Raw genomic sequence first — 14,235 nt, forward strand, 5'->3', positions numbered from 1 at the left:
CCACAAAAGATCGTTGTCTCTGAAGAAGTCATCCACAAGTGTCTTAATGTCGGCTGTCTTAGTTGCTGTTGTAAAAAGCTTACAAAATAAAAAATCTTCTTTTATCTCGTTGTTCTTCACATAGTGCATGAATACAACAAGCTGGCTCTGATTGAAAACGTCAGTGGTCTCATTGAATTGAAGGCTGAAGTTTGCTGGGTTTGAAATCAGATATGCAACTATTTGAGCCAAGATGTCATTGCTCATGTCATCTATTCTGCTGCTGATGGTGTCATTTGAAAGTGGAATATGGGATAACTTATTTCAGCAGTTTTCCCACCATGATATTCACCATCTTCAATGCATCTGGTTTTATGAGTGCTTCACCAATGGTGTGTGGTTTTCCCTGCTTTGCGATCAAGTATGCAACTTCGTACAATGCTGTGAGAATCGGTTTGTCGATGGGTACAAAGCCGAAAACAAAAAAGTAGCCTTTTCATCAACCTAGCTCTCTTTACCTTGAATTGAGCAAGCATTGTGTTCTTGTATTTCCCATCTCCATGCATCTTTAGGGTGTGTTCTCTTAGTTTTGCTGATGCTAGACTAGAATTGCTCAATTTGGCATTGCAAATCATGCATTGAGAATGCTGACTCCCATCATGTTCCGTTATACATGTGAATCCATATTGTATGTATTCGTATGACAACTTTCTGTTTTTGCTCAACATAGTTAGTATGAGGGGATTGAAAGATTAGGAAAAAAATCACAAATGACACATGATTACTACAGTCACAAGTCGACTGCAAAGCGCATGAAGTTCCCTGCAGCATAGATATTAAGGCCAAGTGATGTGAAGTGATCAGCTGTGGCCAATGATGGCCAAGTGGAGCAGGACATCACGAATCATACAAGTGGGGTGAATGGAACGGACACACACAGAGTGTGTGTGTGTGTCTTGACCTATGCCAAACCCCTGAGGATTGATTGAAGTTATTCACTGTCATTTCTATCTGTTTTTACCCTTTCCTCCCATGTTCACCATTTGTACAACCTAAAAGGCTGAAATTTGTTCTTTATTTCTGCTCTTCATATCATAATCTATTATTACTAACTATTACTATTGTTTCCAATCTCTCAAAAGTCATAATTACCCTTGTATCCTACACACGCAAAGTCTCAATTTCCTTTCAAAGTCCTGCAGTCACCTTTTGCAATTTATCTTTCTCCTTTTCCATTCCTCCCGTTCTGTTTAAAACTGTCAATGTGAGAAATAATTACCAATAACAGTTGAAATGTCTGCAGGTTTATTGTATGTGAAGTTGGAATGAAACTGGCTTTACGTTGAGCACATACAAAGTTTTTGAAAGTGGGGGCAGAAACACTAACTTAAATATGTAAGTAAAATAAAATTATGCACACTTTTAATGAGGTTTCAAAGTTCTGAAAAATAGTCTTTGTATTCGAGGTTTATGTAATTTGGAAATAAAAACTCCATAAATGCTTAAAAATACATTTATTGTTAATCACATCTTCAACACAAAAGTAACTGTTTAAATAGATTCAAAGTTAATAACAATTAAAATGACTTAGAACCAGCACTTTTAAGTTAAAAGTACACTACGAATCATATGAAATGAGATACATATTAGTCATTAAAAACTATGGCACATATAAAAATGTCTAATATAAAGTACATTTTGGATGTGAATGTAAATGTTACATATACATATTTTTTGTTAATTTTAATTAAATAATATTTTTCTAGTATACATACTTGGCCTTTTAAGTAAGCTGTGAAGCACAACACAAGTGAAAGCTTCAAGATATATATTAGTTAAACTTGTGACAAAAATTCATAGCATACATGTAAAAACTCTATATCGGAGTACTAATACATAAGAGGAACTATCTGTTGTGTATTTTTGTCATTGTTAATTTAACACACAGATATATATTTACATATGCATATCATTCACATGTTCTGCATACAGGTATCTGCAAACACATTTTTCTTTCATAAGTTTCACAACATAAACCCTTTTTTAATGTTATTTCTGGCCTCATTTTTATTTTCTTTGAATAACAAACTAAGGTTTAAAAATAAAAACTTATTATCATCCTTTATTTTATTTCTCTATAATAGATCTAGATAAAACTTCTCAGTTCCTAGCTCGGACATTTAAACAAAATATTAAATCACATAGGTGTTATAAATGACAATATGGTTGTGACTATACTGCCATAAAAAAGGTAAACAGTAATTTTCAAGTATTTTACTTCAACAATGACTTAAAATGTGATATGTTCCAAAACGTCTATCAAATTAAGCACCTTCATCTGTTATGATATTTACTATTGGCTCACCCTTGTGGCCAAGGTAAGTTCAGTCCATCGGAAGCCTAAAAATTAACTTGCTAGTTCTTTGAAAATCATAAGTGTGAGCATACATATGTGCTAATTTAAAGAGTTAAAGAAAAAGGTGAATTAATCTTCATAAATAAAATCAATTTTCATATTTCATATGATACTTTAATGTCTACTTAGAAGTACCAACTGACTGTCATAATGTAATATGTTTGTGGCTTTCAGTGCCACTAACAAAATTTTTGTATTTATTATTAAACTAATGATGTAAAAAACAACAAATTATACAGAAACAATATGGTAATAAGCCTACTTAATATGAAAATTTCAACAAATGTAAGAGTAACTACAGTACAAAATGATGTACATAGTTTGTGGAAGCATTGCCAAAACATACATAAAACAAAACTAACACTAGTACTTGAAGCAAACAACAAATGTAAAGTATAATAAAGAAGTTGCCTTTATATTTTGTATATATTAATTGTTTATTGAGCTAGTTTTATGTCTGTTAATTATGTCTTGTTTCTTTTATGCTCCATATTTCTTCTTAAATCACCATAGAAAAATTCAGAAGTGCATAACTCTTGCTTAAGTTGTAATTCAGCGACATATTTCTTTGTTATACTTTCTACACGCATTTAATTAAAACCAACTCAAGGGATGAAAAATGTTTTTTTTTTAATATTTGAAGTAAAAAACAAACAAAATGGCTGCAGTTTGGTTCATTACCTCACTTGAGATCAATACCATAAGATGTAAAACGTGGTTAAATATAAGAGTTTGGAACCCAAGGTTGGAGAACTAACTCCTTTTACACTGTAACTCCAGAAACTTAATCTTTTGGTTTATCCTTTTAAGGATATGGATAAAACAGATTACCCAGTTCACATTACTTTCAGTAATAGACTGATAATCTTTGAAGTTTTGGAAAAGTCAGCTTCTAGTAGTTATTTTATTAAATTCTAGAACTTTAAAATATTTGTGACTATCTACAAGTAGCATTTAAAGACATAACGATTTTTCATGCACTTCAAACATTCAAAAATCGTGATTATAAAGTTCGTTTTAAATGTTAACCAGAATGCTTTTGAGCTATTTACATTTATCTTGATTCCTCTACTTTCATCCAATACACCTGCTGCTTTCAGCAGGTGTCAAATCCCCTTCAAATATATTTCAGTATTTCTGGACTGATAAACATAACCAGTTAGTAACATATACTGACGTAATTCAAACACTGAATGAGTGTCAGTAGGTATGTAGTAATTAAAAGTACAGTATGTAACAGCTGCTTCTAGAAAATTTTGTATTATTAAACCATGAATTTTCAACATAATAACAATAGTAAAGGTACATGATGAAGTTTATAAAATCAGACTACCATTACTTTGCATGTATTCCTCTGTTATACAGAATCTTATTATAACAGATAAAAAGGTAAATGAATGTTACAATACATCAAGTAACTGCTAACTCTAGAACAAAATCAAGACTTACTTCCAATTCTGAAACGTTATACGTTGAGACACTGAACGAAAAATGTGAAACACATTTCATGTTTTAGCCCTTCAACAATCCTTGTACAAAAATTAGCTTGTTTGAAGGATAAAAATACCAACATCTAACAGAGTACAGAATATAAATTAATTAAATCTGGATCCGATATTATACCTTTCATTCTGTTGTTAAACCAAGTTACTTTTGAGTACCTTGCATGTGCTTGTTAAAAATTTCTATCTGCCTAAAAACGACAAACGTAGGAACTACCTAGACGATCTAAAATATTGATTTGCATAATAAAATATGTTTATATATGAACAAGTTGTTTGTGTAAATATAGATTGTGCAAAGAAAAAAAGACAAATCTGTCTTTTAAAAATCCATCAAGTTAAAAAATATGGGCTGTAGAATCACCACATATCCACACAAACAACACATGTATACCAAATAATAACCCAGGGAGGTGGTTCAGCCAAATCTCATGGATTGGATCGACAGAGCCACACCACATTGTGCTGTAAAACAACATATGAAATATTAAGTACTTTGGTTTGTCCCTAAGATGTCAGAAGAGGTAGCTTTATTTTCTTTCTAATACAAATATTTGGTAGTAATATTTTCTTTGATATAGCTTTTTTAAATAACCTTTTATTTTTCTATAAAGTGCTTAGTGATGAACACATCGTCTAAACAATAATGTTCACAGTACTTTCAGCTCATGTATTTGGTACATATAAAACCAGAAAGCTCATAGTCACAACCAATGTTACCATGGAACAGTAACTAATTACATTCAAAATATTTTAACACTGAATTGTCAATTTTATTTTAGTTTCAGTAAAGAAAATTTGTTGCCTATAAAAAAGCACTTCAGTAAAAGAGAAATGGAAGCAGGTTTTCGAATGGTTAGTTTGAAAAAGAAAAATCTACCCTTGGCATTATCATAAAAGTATTTAATACGGTGTGGAAACAGGCTTTGACTTCTGAGCGAAAGATATTTAAGCTTCCAACTTCAGAACATTTCACTCACCCTTTATGAGCAACTGACCGTTCATATTACACACACACATAAGGTACTTTGATGGTTAAGAACCATTTCATGTTCTCCCTGTTTTATTTGTTTTGACGTGTTTATATTGCTGATGTACTCACAACAACACTTGACTGAGAATTGTTGACATTTTATGCTTACTCTGGTATGACACCATTACCACTGATATGAGGTGGAGGTGATGGAGGTACCACCGGACTGGGTGAGGGCTCTACTGATGCTAATGGAGCTTCTATCTTCCTCTCTAACTCTCTAATACGACGTTCATGCTTGATTAATGTTCCTTTCATTTTCTTTATCTCATCCAACAGTTCATCCATTTTCTTATCCTTTGAGATAAAACATAAAAACTCACATTTCAGTGGTGATAAAAATAAATAAAAAATAATTCTAAAAATAATAGCTGTATATAGAATGTAATTTACTTTAATAATATTTAACTGCACTTAACTTTAAACTGCTTGAACAATTATATCTTTGCCATGATTAATATTTTTCAAATCTAGGCATTTTCATGTTGCCTGAAATATGTTATCACTTGTTGTTTCTTTGTTTGATTCTATTAAACTGTAATTAGAGCTCCATGATTGTACACACACACTGTGTTATTGACAGCAGTGTGCATCTTCATCAATAGACTTGCAAAGAAAAACATGAAACAATTGTAGTTTAATGTTAATAATTTTTAACTTTTAAATGTAATAAAATATGAACTCAAGTGCCCTTCATTTACCACAAACATAATCTTCTCAACTTACAAGATTCAATTATAATTTAATTATACAGAGATCATATCATATTTTGGTTTGTTTCGTTTAGAATTTTGTTCAAAACTACATGAGGGCTTTCTGCATTAGCTGTTCCTAAACTAACAGATATAGATAAGAGGAAAGGCAACTAGTCGACACCTCCTAATGCCAGTTCTTGGGCTACTCTTTTACCAATAAAAAGTGGGATTGCCTGTAACATTATAATGCTCTAACGGCTAAAAATGGCAAACATCTTTGGTGCGACTGGGATTCAAATCTGCAACCTGCTGATTTTGAGTCAAGTGGCCTAATCATCAGGCCTATCATATTTAAAAGCTCCCTTTAGTTTTTCCAAATTATGTCTTCTACAAAATTCACAAAACTACAAATGCTTCAAAATTGGCTACTGGAAAAAACAGACAAAATATGCAAATGATAATAATATGATTCTTGTAAAAGTTTAAAGGTATTCTTGATATATTAATCTGGGATGCACCAAAGGTTTACGGACAAAGCAGATAAAAAGATATTAAACTACCACTAAGATTTTTCTTGTAATTAGTATAACAAAGCAAGTTTATTTTATGATTTATCAGAAACTTACCTGAAGAAGGGCTAAGTTTGCCTTAACTACACCATGAGAAAGCTTGAAAGAGACAGAAACTTTCAACGTGTGTCAAAAGAGATTTATAACCAACTTATTAAATAAAAGAAACCTTATAATCTAGCATATAGATATAAGCCAATGTTCTGATGATCATATTACATTAATTGTCTCTGGAGTATAAAATTAATACTGCCCTCTGGAGACTGATTTTCAATTTTTTGAACTACATGCTTAACCCTTCACTAAAATAACCCTAAAACTTAAACTTTCATTTTTAAATTATAATTTCATTGCTTCTTATATATATAGTAATAAGAGTTTTAATAAATTATCACTGACAGGTGTTTCTTATTATTTCAGAAACTATTAATTATATCTGATAATGGAAGTAAGTAATTTATCTTCACTTACATCAACTTCATTCGATTTGAAGCACTACAGCTCTTTTCTTCTTCTTAATTATGTAGTACAAACATCATTATATTTTAAACCATAAATGTTTTAGCTATTATTGTAAACTTTACATTAATAAATCTAAAACAAATACAGTGATACCTTGTTTCTAGAACAATTCGGTTTTTGAACATATTGTTTGAGAAAAAAATGTCTCAGTTGTCGTATATAAACTCAATTCCCAGACCAAGCTGTCGTGGCCCCAACCCCCAAAATAACCCGAACCATTGACCATTTTCGGCCCATGCCAAGCTTACCCAAAACATTTTAACCACACCTGTCACTCGTCCACACCCCTGCTAAAATTTGCTGTGAACGTTCTCAATTTTCTTTTTTTTCTAAATATTATGATTAAATAAGCCACCTTGGGATCAAAGAAGGATAATGAAAGCAGCAAATCAAAAAGAAAAGTTGTTAGAGCCACAATAGAAGTGAAAAAAGATCTCATAGTTTGGTATGGTAAAGTCTACAGTCTGCACCATACTGAAAAATAAAGAGGTCATCAAAGGAGCTGATGTTGCAAAAGGAGTGACAGTGCTTATGAAACAAAGATCACAAACAATGGAAGAGGTAGAAAAACTGTTGTTGATTTGGGTAAACGAAAAACAGTTAGCTGGTGATAGCATTTCTGAGACCATAATTTGTGAGAAAGCAAAGCAGTAGCATGCTGACCTCTTGATAAACACCCCTGGAATGAATGCTGGTACAAGTGATGCCTTTAAGGCCAGTAAGGGGTGGTTTGAAAAATTTAGGAAGAGAAGTGGCATACATAGTGTGGTGAGACATGGGGAGGGTGCCAGTTCTAACAAAGTCGCTGCTGATAAATTTGTTAGGGAATTTAAGGACTATGTAGAAACTGAAGGTTTTATTCCCCAACAAGTGTTCAACTGTGATGAGACAGGCCTCTTTTGGAAGAAAATGCCAAAGAGGACCTACATCACCAAGAAGGAGAAGTCACTGCTAGGACACAAGCGAATGAAGGACAGGCTAACTATTGTTATGTAGTAATGCAAGTGGGGACTTAAAATTAAGCCTTTCTTGTGTACCATTCTGAGAACCTGAGGGTTTTTAAGAAAAATAATGTCCTGAAAAGTAAACTAAGTGTCATGTGGAGGGCTAATAGTAAAGCATAGGTAACCAGGCAATTTTTTATGGAGTGGGTCCATGAAGTGTTTGCCCCAAGTATAAAGAATTATCTCACAGAAAAACAGTTGTCACTCAATGCCCTTCTTGTTATGGACAATGCACCTGCTCACCCACTAGGCTTGGAGGATGGGTTGGTGGAGGAGTACAGTTTCATTACGGTGAAGCTCTTGCCCCTTAACATGACTCCTCTCATTCAGCCCATGGACCAGCAGGTCATATCGAACTTTAAGAAACTCTACACCAAAGCACTGTTTCAAAGGTGCTTTGAAGTGACCTTTGACACAGAGTTAACCCTCAGAGAGTTATGGAAAAATCACTTTAATATCCTCCATTGCTTGAGGATCATAGACAAAGCCTGAAGGGAAGTGTCTTTGAGGACCATGAACTCAGCCTGGAAGAAATTATGGCCAGACTCAGTAGCAAATAGAGACTTTGAAGGCTTCGAGGCTGAGCCTGTTGTTGAGGATGTTGTCTCACTAGGCAAGTGTATGGGCTTGAATGTAAGTGTTGATGATGTGGAGTAGTTGGTGGAAGACCACAACACTGAGCTCACCATGGAAGAACTCCAAGACCTTCAGAAGGAGCAGCAACAGAAGGCAACTGAAGAAGTGTCTTCAGATGAGGAGGAGGGAAGGATGTTCCTAGTTCACTAATCAAGGAAATGTGTGGAAAATGGGGAGTTAGAGTTTTGTGGAAAAATTTCATCCTGACAAAGCTGAAGCAAACTGCAGCATAAACCTTTTCAATGACAATGCCATGTCTTACTTCAGAAACATTTTAAAATGCAAACAGAAACAAACCTCATTAGACAAGTTTGTAGTGAGAAATTGGTCCAGTGAGTCTCAAGCAGGTTGTAGCAGTGCAAAGAGAAAGAACCCCAGAAGGAGAGTTACCTGACATTTTAATGGAAGTCGATTCCCCTTCCAAACAATAATAATCTTCCTACTCTCCACGTTCCTCACCACCTTTCACTTATGCCATCAGCTCTCCTCAGCACAGGTGAAGTGCAGTTAAATTTTCATTTATTGTTTTTTTATTGTGTTTATAGTTTTTGTGGTTGACTTTATGCATGTAAGTATTATTACACAGGTATAAATAAGCAATATTTTTACTTAAAATGCTTCATAATGCATAATTTTTGAAGGTCTGTAACAGATTAATTTAATTTACACTATTTCTTATGGGAAAAACTGATTCAGTTTTAGAACAGCCTTCTAGAACGAATTAAGTTTGAGAACCGATATACCACTGTACTATCAAATATTAAAAAAAACAAAACACATTAAAGTGCTAATTTACTCAATCTGTTTAAGGCCTAAAATAACATCAACAACTTACAGATGCAGCTGAAGCAACTTGTGTCGACTGTTTGGGCATCTTATCTAAGATATTTGATTTCTTTGTTACTTTAAACTCCTGCTTTCTGCTAGGAACGAAGCCTTCTTTGAGAGACACCTACATAAAAACATTCTTGTTTTAAAAGTAATTTTTAATCCAATGATGACCTGAGAAGATAAAACGTTACATGTTTTCTGTTCTAAATACCCACACCAGCTGTCTATAATATGTATATAGTATATATTATAACCTTAAAAATGTCAAGCCATAAACCAAAACACATTAACATGAAATAAAATACGCTGCATATTTTTAAAAAAGGATCCTAGGGTACAAGCTAATATGTGGGATTATAAAATGTATCATAGGTAACTGCTGAAGTAGGACCTACATTGTAGTGGGGATACATCATCTATCAGTCTTGACTTCCAATTTTCTAGACTTATATAAGAAAATTAGAAATTAGGAAAGAGAGATGTGGGTGCTCATGTCCACAATGTCCCATATCTATATCGCCCTTTCAGACAGCTGTGGGAAGATGACTCCTCTCTCAAGTTAAAATACGAATAAGATAAACATAAAAATAATAAATAAATAAAAACTGAAAATAAGGTGCTACTATAATGTGGGATATAAAATGTACCCTAAGTTTTGGAAATGACTGAAGAAGTAGGACCCACATTGCAGTAGGGATACACCATCTATCAGTCTTTTCCTTCATTAGCCAGTTTTAACTTAATTTACTTAACTCTATCAGTATTAATTTTCTCCATTATACAATACAAACATGTTTATTTCAAACAGGTTCCTTGTCATCCTAACAACATTCTATCTTTCCACTCTACTACTAAAAACACAAGTGAAAACTTATAATCAATGCTATTAAATTTCAAATAATTGAAATATGAAGCACTAGTATCACTAGTTCATTGTGATGATGAACTAATCTCTTATGCAACAGAAAAAAATATGGATTGTTGAGTGATAGGCTTGTGCTAAGTAGATGTTTTGTTACTTTTTCAAAACAATTAATTATCGACTAATGGTGATACTTTATTGAAAAAGAAAGAAAAACTGACGTGAAAACACTCACAGAATAAGAAATATGTAAACTGTTAAAATTCGTGCCTTTTAATTAAAAACTTAAATAGTAAAAATTCCCCTAACACAATTAAAATATACCAAACATTTCTTTTTTCTTTACATACAGTGATTAAAAATCAACAGTTTTTTTTTATCTTAGACACTGAAAAAGAACACACAGAGTAGAATTTTGGAGCTTTCATTACAACTGTAATAAATATCCTTACACTAGAAATAAACAGCTGAAGAATTTCGTTGAAAAGCTTTAATCTGAAATTCAAATCCCATTTCCCTAAAAATAACTTATTTACCTACCTCCAATTCTTTCTAACATTTTTCAGCACATACACGCATACAAAATAAACTTTTTTTACATTTATAAAAGCAAGATTATAAGTGTCCTAAATTTATTTTAAAAAACTTTTTAATATTAAACTATTAACTAATATCCAAATTAAAAAGACATTAAATAAAAGAAGACATTTTATTTTGGCCACCTACCAAGATTGGTTCCGCTTCTTTACCATCCACCCATTCTTCAGCCGATATAGCAGGAACATCAGATACCGTATTAGGATATAGGTCATCCTGAAACTGGTCAGACTGAAAAAGAAACAAACAAAAAATCAATACTGACATGATTTTGCATAGTTCACCACTAAATTGTTTAACTTCACATTTAGCCACAATAGGAACATTTATACATCACATAGTGATACATAATATAAAAAGTAAAAAAATGAAACAAAATTCATTCATTTCAAAATATATTTTTACTTACCTTTCTAGGCACAGTAAATGACAAAACTTCACAGAAACCACTGGTATGTAATCGATAGAATCTGAAAGAAACAGATGGAAACTTGAAATAGATATTAAGCATTTGTAATTTTCATGCATGCGATAAAAAATCCTACTCTTAACATAATGAATTTGCATTTTGATATTTTCCTTAATGTATCATAATACTCCAAATTAACATGATGAAACTTTGTAGAATGGATGGCAACTGCCTGCTGTGGAGACACAAGTTTAGTGGACGACATTTCAAAAGTCTTCTGCCTTTTTTCTTCAGGTCAATGTGTGTGTGTTGGTGTTGTCAGTCTTTTATACTGTCCTGGAGGATTATGAAGAGCATGTTATGATTGGTTGGATTATCACTGTTTCTGATTGGAGAAGAGATTTTCTGTAGATTCAACCAATGGAAGTAACAGGTTACTCATCTCTAATCCAGAATCTCTGTTTAGTGAAGGTTTAATAGTGTTAATATAAAATGCTTCTTTGATTTTTCTTATCTTCCAGAATTTGTCTGTGTCGATGATTTTAGTTTTCTCCCAGTTTATTCTGTGTCCAGTTGACGTGGCATGCTCTGCAATGGCTGAATTTTGTATTTTCATGAGACTTGTACTGTCTTTATGTTCTTTTATTCTTGTCGCAAGTTTGCTTTCTGTTTCTCCAATGTATGTAACGTTACAGGAATACAGAATTTCATAGAAAGAGTTTTCGACAAAATAAACTGGTAGAAAACTAGAATTATTGATACAGACAAATTCTGGAAGACAAGAAAAATCAAAGAATCATTTTATATTGACACTACTAAACCTTCACTAAATAGAGATTCCAGATTAGAGGTGAGTAACACGTGACTGCCATTGGTTGAATCTACAGCAAGTCTTTCCTCCAATCAGAAACAGTGATAATTCAACCAACCATAATACGCTATCCACAATCCTCCAGGATACTATAAAAGACCGACAACACCTACACACACACACACACTAACATGGAAAAAACATGTTAACAACATACACTCATCAGTCAGAAAACGAATTTCACATTTAATGACTCTAACTGGCAAACACTCAAACAGTTCACCAAAGACCATTGTTCAATTATACAAAGCTTACATCCATCTGTTAATAGAGTATGGATGTCAAGTCACATATAATATGTCAAATAACACACTTCAGAAAATCAAAGTACAACAAAACAAAATACTAAGAGCAGCATACAGACTACCACCATACACTCCCGTAAACTGTATACACCAAATCAGTAACTTACCAACTCTTAGAAACAGACCAACAGAAATGTCATACAAATATTATTTAAAAGCAGAACACACAAAACAAACTGCATCACTATGTAAATTAACTAGTGCACCAACCAAATATATTTCACCATACAACATATTTCAGAAATTACAAATCATACAACAAAGTACATAAAGGATAAACCTTACGTATATAATATGTACTTCTTTTTCGAGTCTCGGGCACAGGACAGGCAAATCTTTCGATGCCTGTCCTGTGATAGTGGGTTTTCTTGGGGCACTCCAAGATAATTCTTCAGATTTCTCTCTCTCTAAATTAAACTCCTGCCACATTAGTTTGTGTTTTACACGCACACTGACCTGAAGACGAAAGGCAGAAGACTTTCAAAATGTCGTCCTCTCCACTTGTGTCTCCACAACAGGCAATTGCTGTCAATTCTACAAAGTTTCATCATGAATACTCTGCCTAAACAATCTATCAAACAATTCAAATTAATATATTCTTTGCCACCAGTAGTGTTAATAATTCTTATCTTAGTGACAACCACACATTCCTTTTTCACTTAATCCAGGTGTCTAATTCTACATGGGTAACTTTACTAGGTTTAATTACTTCACTGCAGTCCCTTGTAATATGTGACCCACTGGTGCATCATGCTGTCCATAACTAAAAGTTGATTGTAACCCACTCGCAAGGCATGGAGCATCAAGCCTTTTAAAAAATTACTCTTCTAAAGAGTACTCATGAATTCTACATAAATGATGCACTTTTTAACATCACACACAGGTTCATCTTCATGAATAAACACAAAAATATCTCATTGTTATCAAGCAAATTTCAAAGCTCTCCAGACTGCATTTGATAATTTGGCTTTATTAAATTCACAGACAAATGCAGCTAATACTCACGATGTTAAGCTATCTATACTGTACTATCAGTTTTAAAAACTCCTAATAGTGCAGTGATTTGGATAATTTTACATTTCAAGGAAATTCTACATCAAGCTACTTATTAATGCAATTTCTTAACAAAAATAAAAAACATAAGGAAAAATGACAGCAGTTATCTAGTTCAGAGTGATGCTGGTAGTAAACGTCTTGGAGGATTAATCTACAAAAGAAACTCAAGAAGAAAGGACAATGTTTTGAAATATTTTTGTCTTCACCTAAATGTGAAAGTCCTTTATTTGTTCATAAATAAAACAATATTTCTTCTTAGAGATAAACAGTTGGAGTACAACAATCAGGACAGTTTCACAACAATGTGTATTGTGTCTTCCATGTATATATAGTTTTGTTTTGTTTTGTTTTTTTAGTTAACCCTCTCTGCACCAGCATCCTTTACTGTTCATGTCATGAGGTTTTATTGGCTTACATTCAAAATTTAACTAAAACTACTTTTTGTTCATGTTACACTAATTAGTATAGATTAAAATCATAGCTAATAATCCATATTTCAATAATTTTTAAGTTTTATGTTCTTACTTTTATGAGGAAGTATTTTTTAAAAAACCTGAATTTCTCCTCTATTGTGAGAAATGTGACATTTTCCATCTAGGTATTCCTTCTTCTCTAATTTATTCACCATCCCTCCAATAAGAAAAAAATGAATGTACATTACTTATTACAGTATTATTATCACTTAGATAAAGCACAATTTTCATAGCCTGCAATGTTTTTCTGGTTACAGAGTCATCAAACAGAAAATGAGACCCCTCTTACCACACCCACCTGTCACATTGTCTCTTTTAGATTTATTAATAGTTCTCCCTTACAGTTAAGATATTATTTTTAAGTAATAGAAAACCAAGGTTTTTATCTGTTAAAAACATTTTATTTTACACTATTTTCTGTACATAGAAATGTTAACTTCTCTTTCAGTAGAAGCTTTGTTCCAATGGGAAACAC

The 14,235-nt window shown here is 32.7% G+C and overlaps 1 protein-coding gene across 3 annotated transcripts in view; it reads right to left on the minus strand.

The window, feature by feature from the left end:
- Positions 1-1,478: 1,478 nt before the first annotated feature.
- Positions 1,479-14,235, minus strand: part of LOC143253762 (coronin-6-like) — a 50,867-nt gene continuing 38,110 nt past the window's right edge. For 2 of the 3 annotated variants that reach the window (XM_076508097.1, XM_076508099.1), the window contains exons 8-12: positions 11,056-11,116; positions 10,776-10,877; positions 9,192-9,308; positions 6,252-6,293; positions 1,479-5,227 (exon numbers count right to left, since the gene is read on the minus strand). In XM_076508097.1, coding sequence (XP_076364212.1) covers positions 5,036-5,227; positions 6,252-6,293; positions 9,192-9,308; positions 10,776-10,877; positions 11,056-11,116 — 514 coding nt within the window. In that variant the 3' untranslated portion in view covers positions 1,479-5,035. The remainder of the gene's footprint in view (positions 5,228-6,251; positions 6,294-9,191; positions 9,309-10,775; positions 10,878-11,055; positions 11,117-14,235) is intronic. The other variant, XM_076508100.1, reaches the window with a different exon arrangement.

The sequence above is a fragment of the Tachypleus tridentatus genome, chromosome 6 (genome assembly GCF_004210375.1).
Source record: "Tachypleus tridentatus isolate NWPU-2018 chromosome 6, ASM421037v1, whole genome shotgun sequence".
Lineage (NCBI taxonomy): Eukaryota > Metazoa > Arthropoda > Merostomata > Xiphosura > Limulidae > Tachypleus > Tachypleus tridentatus.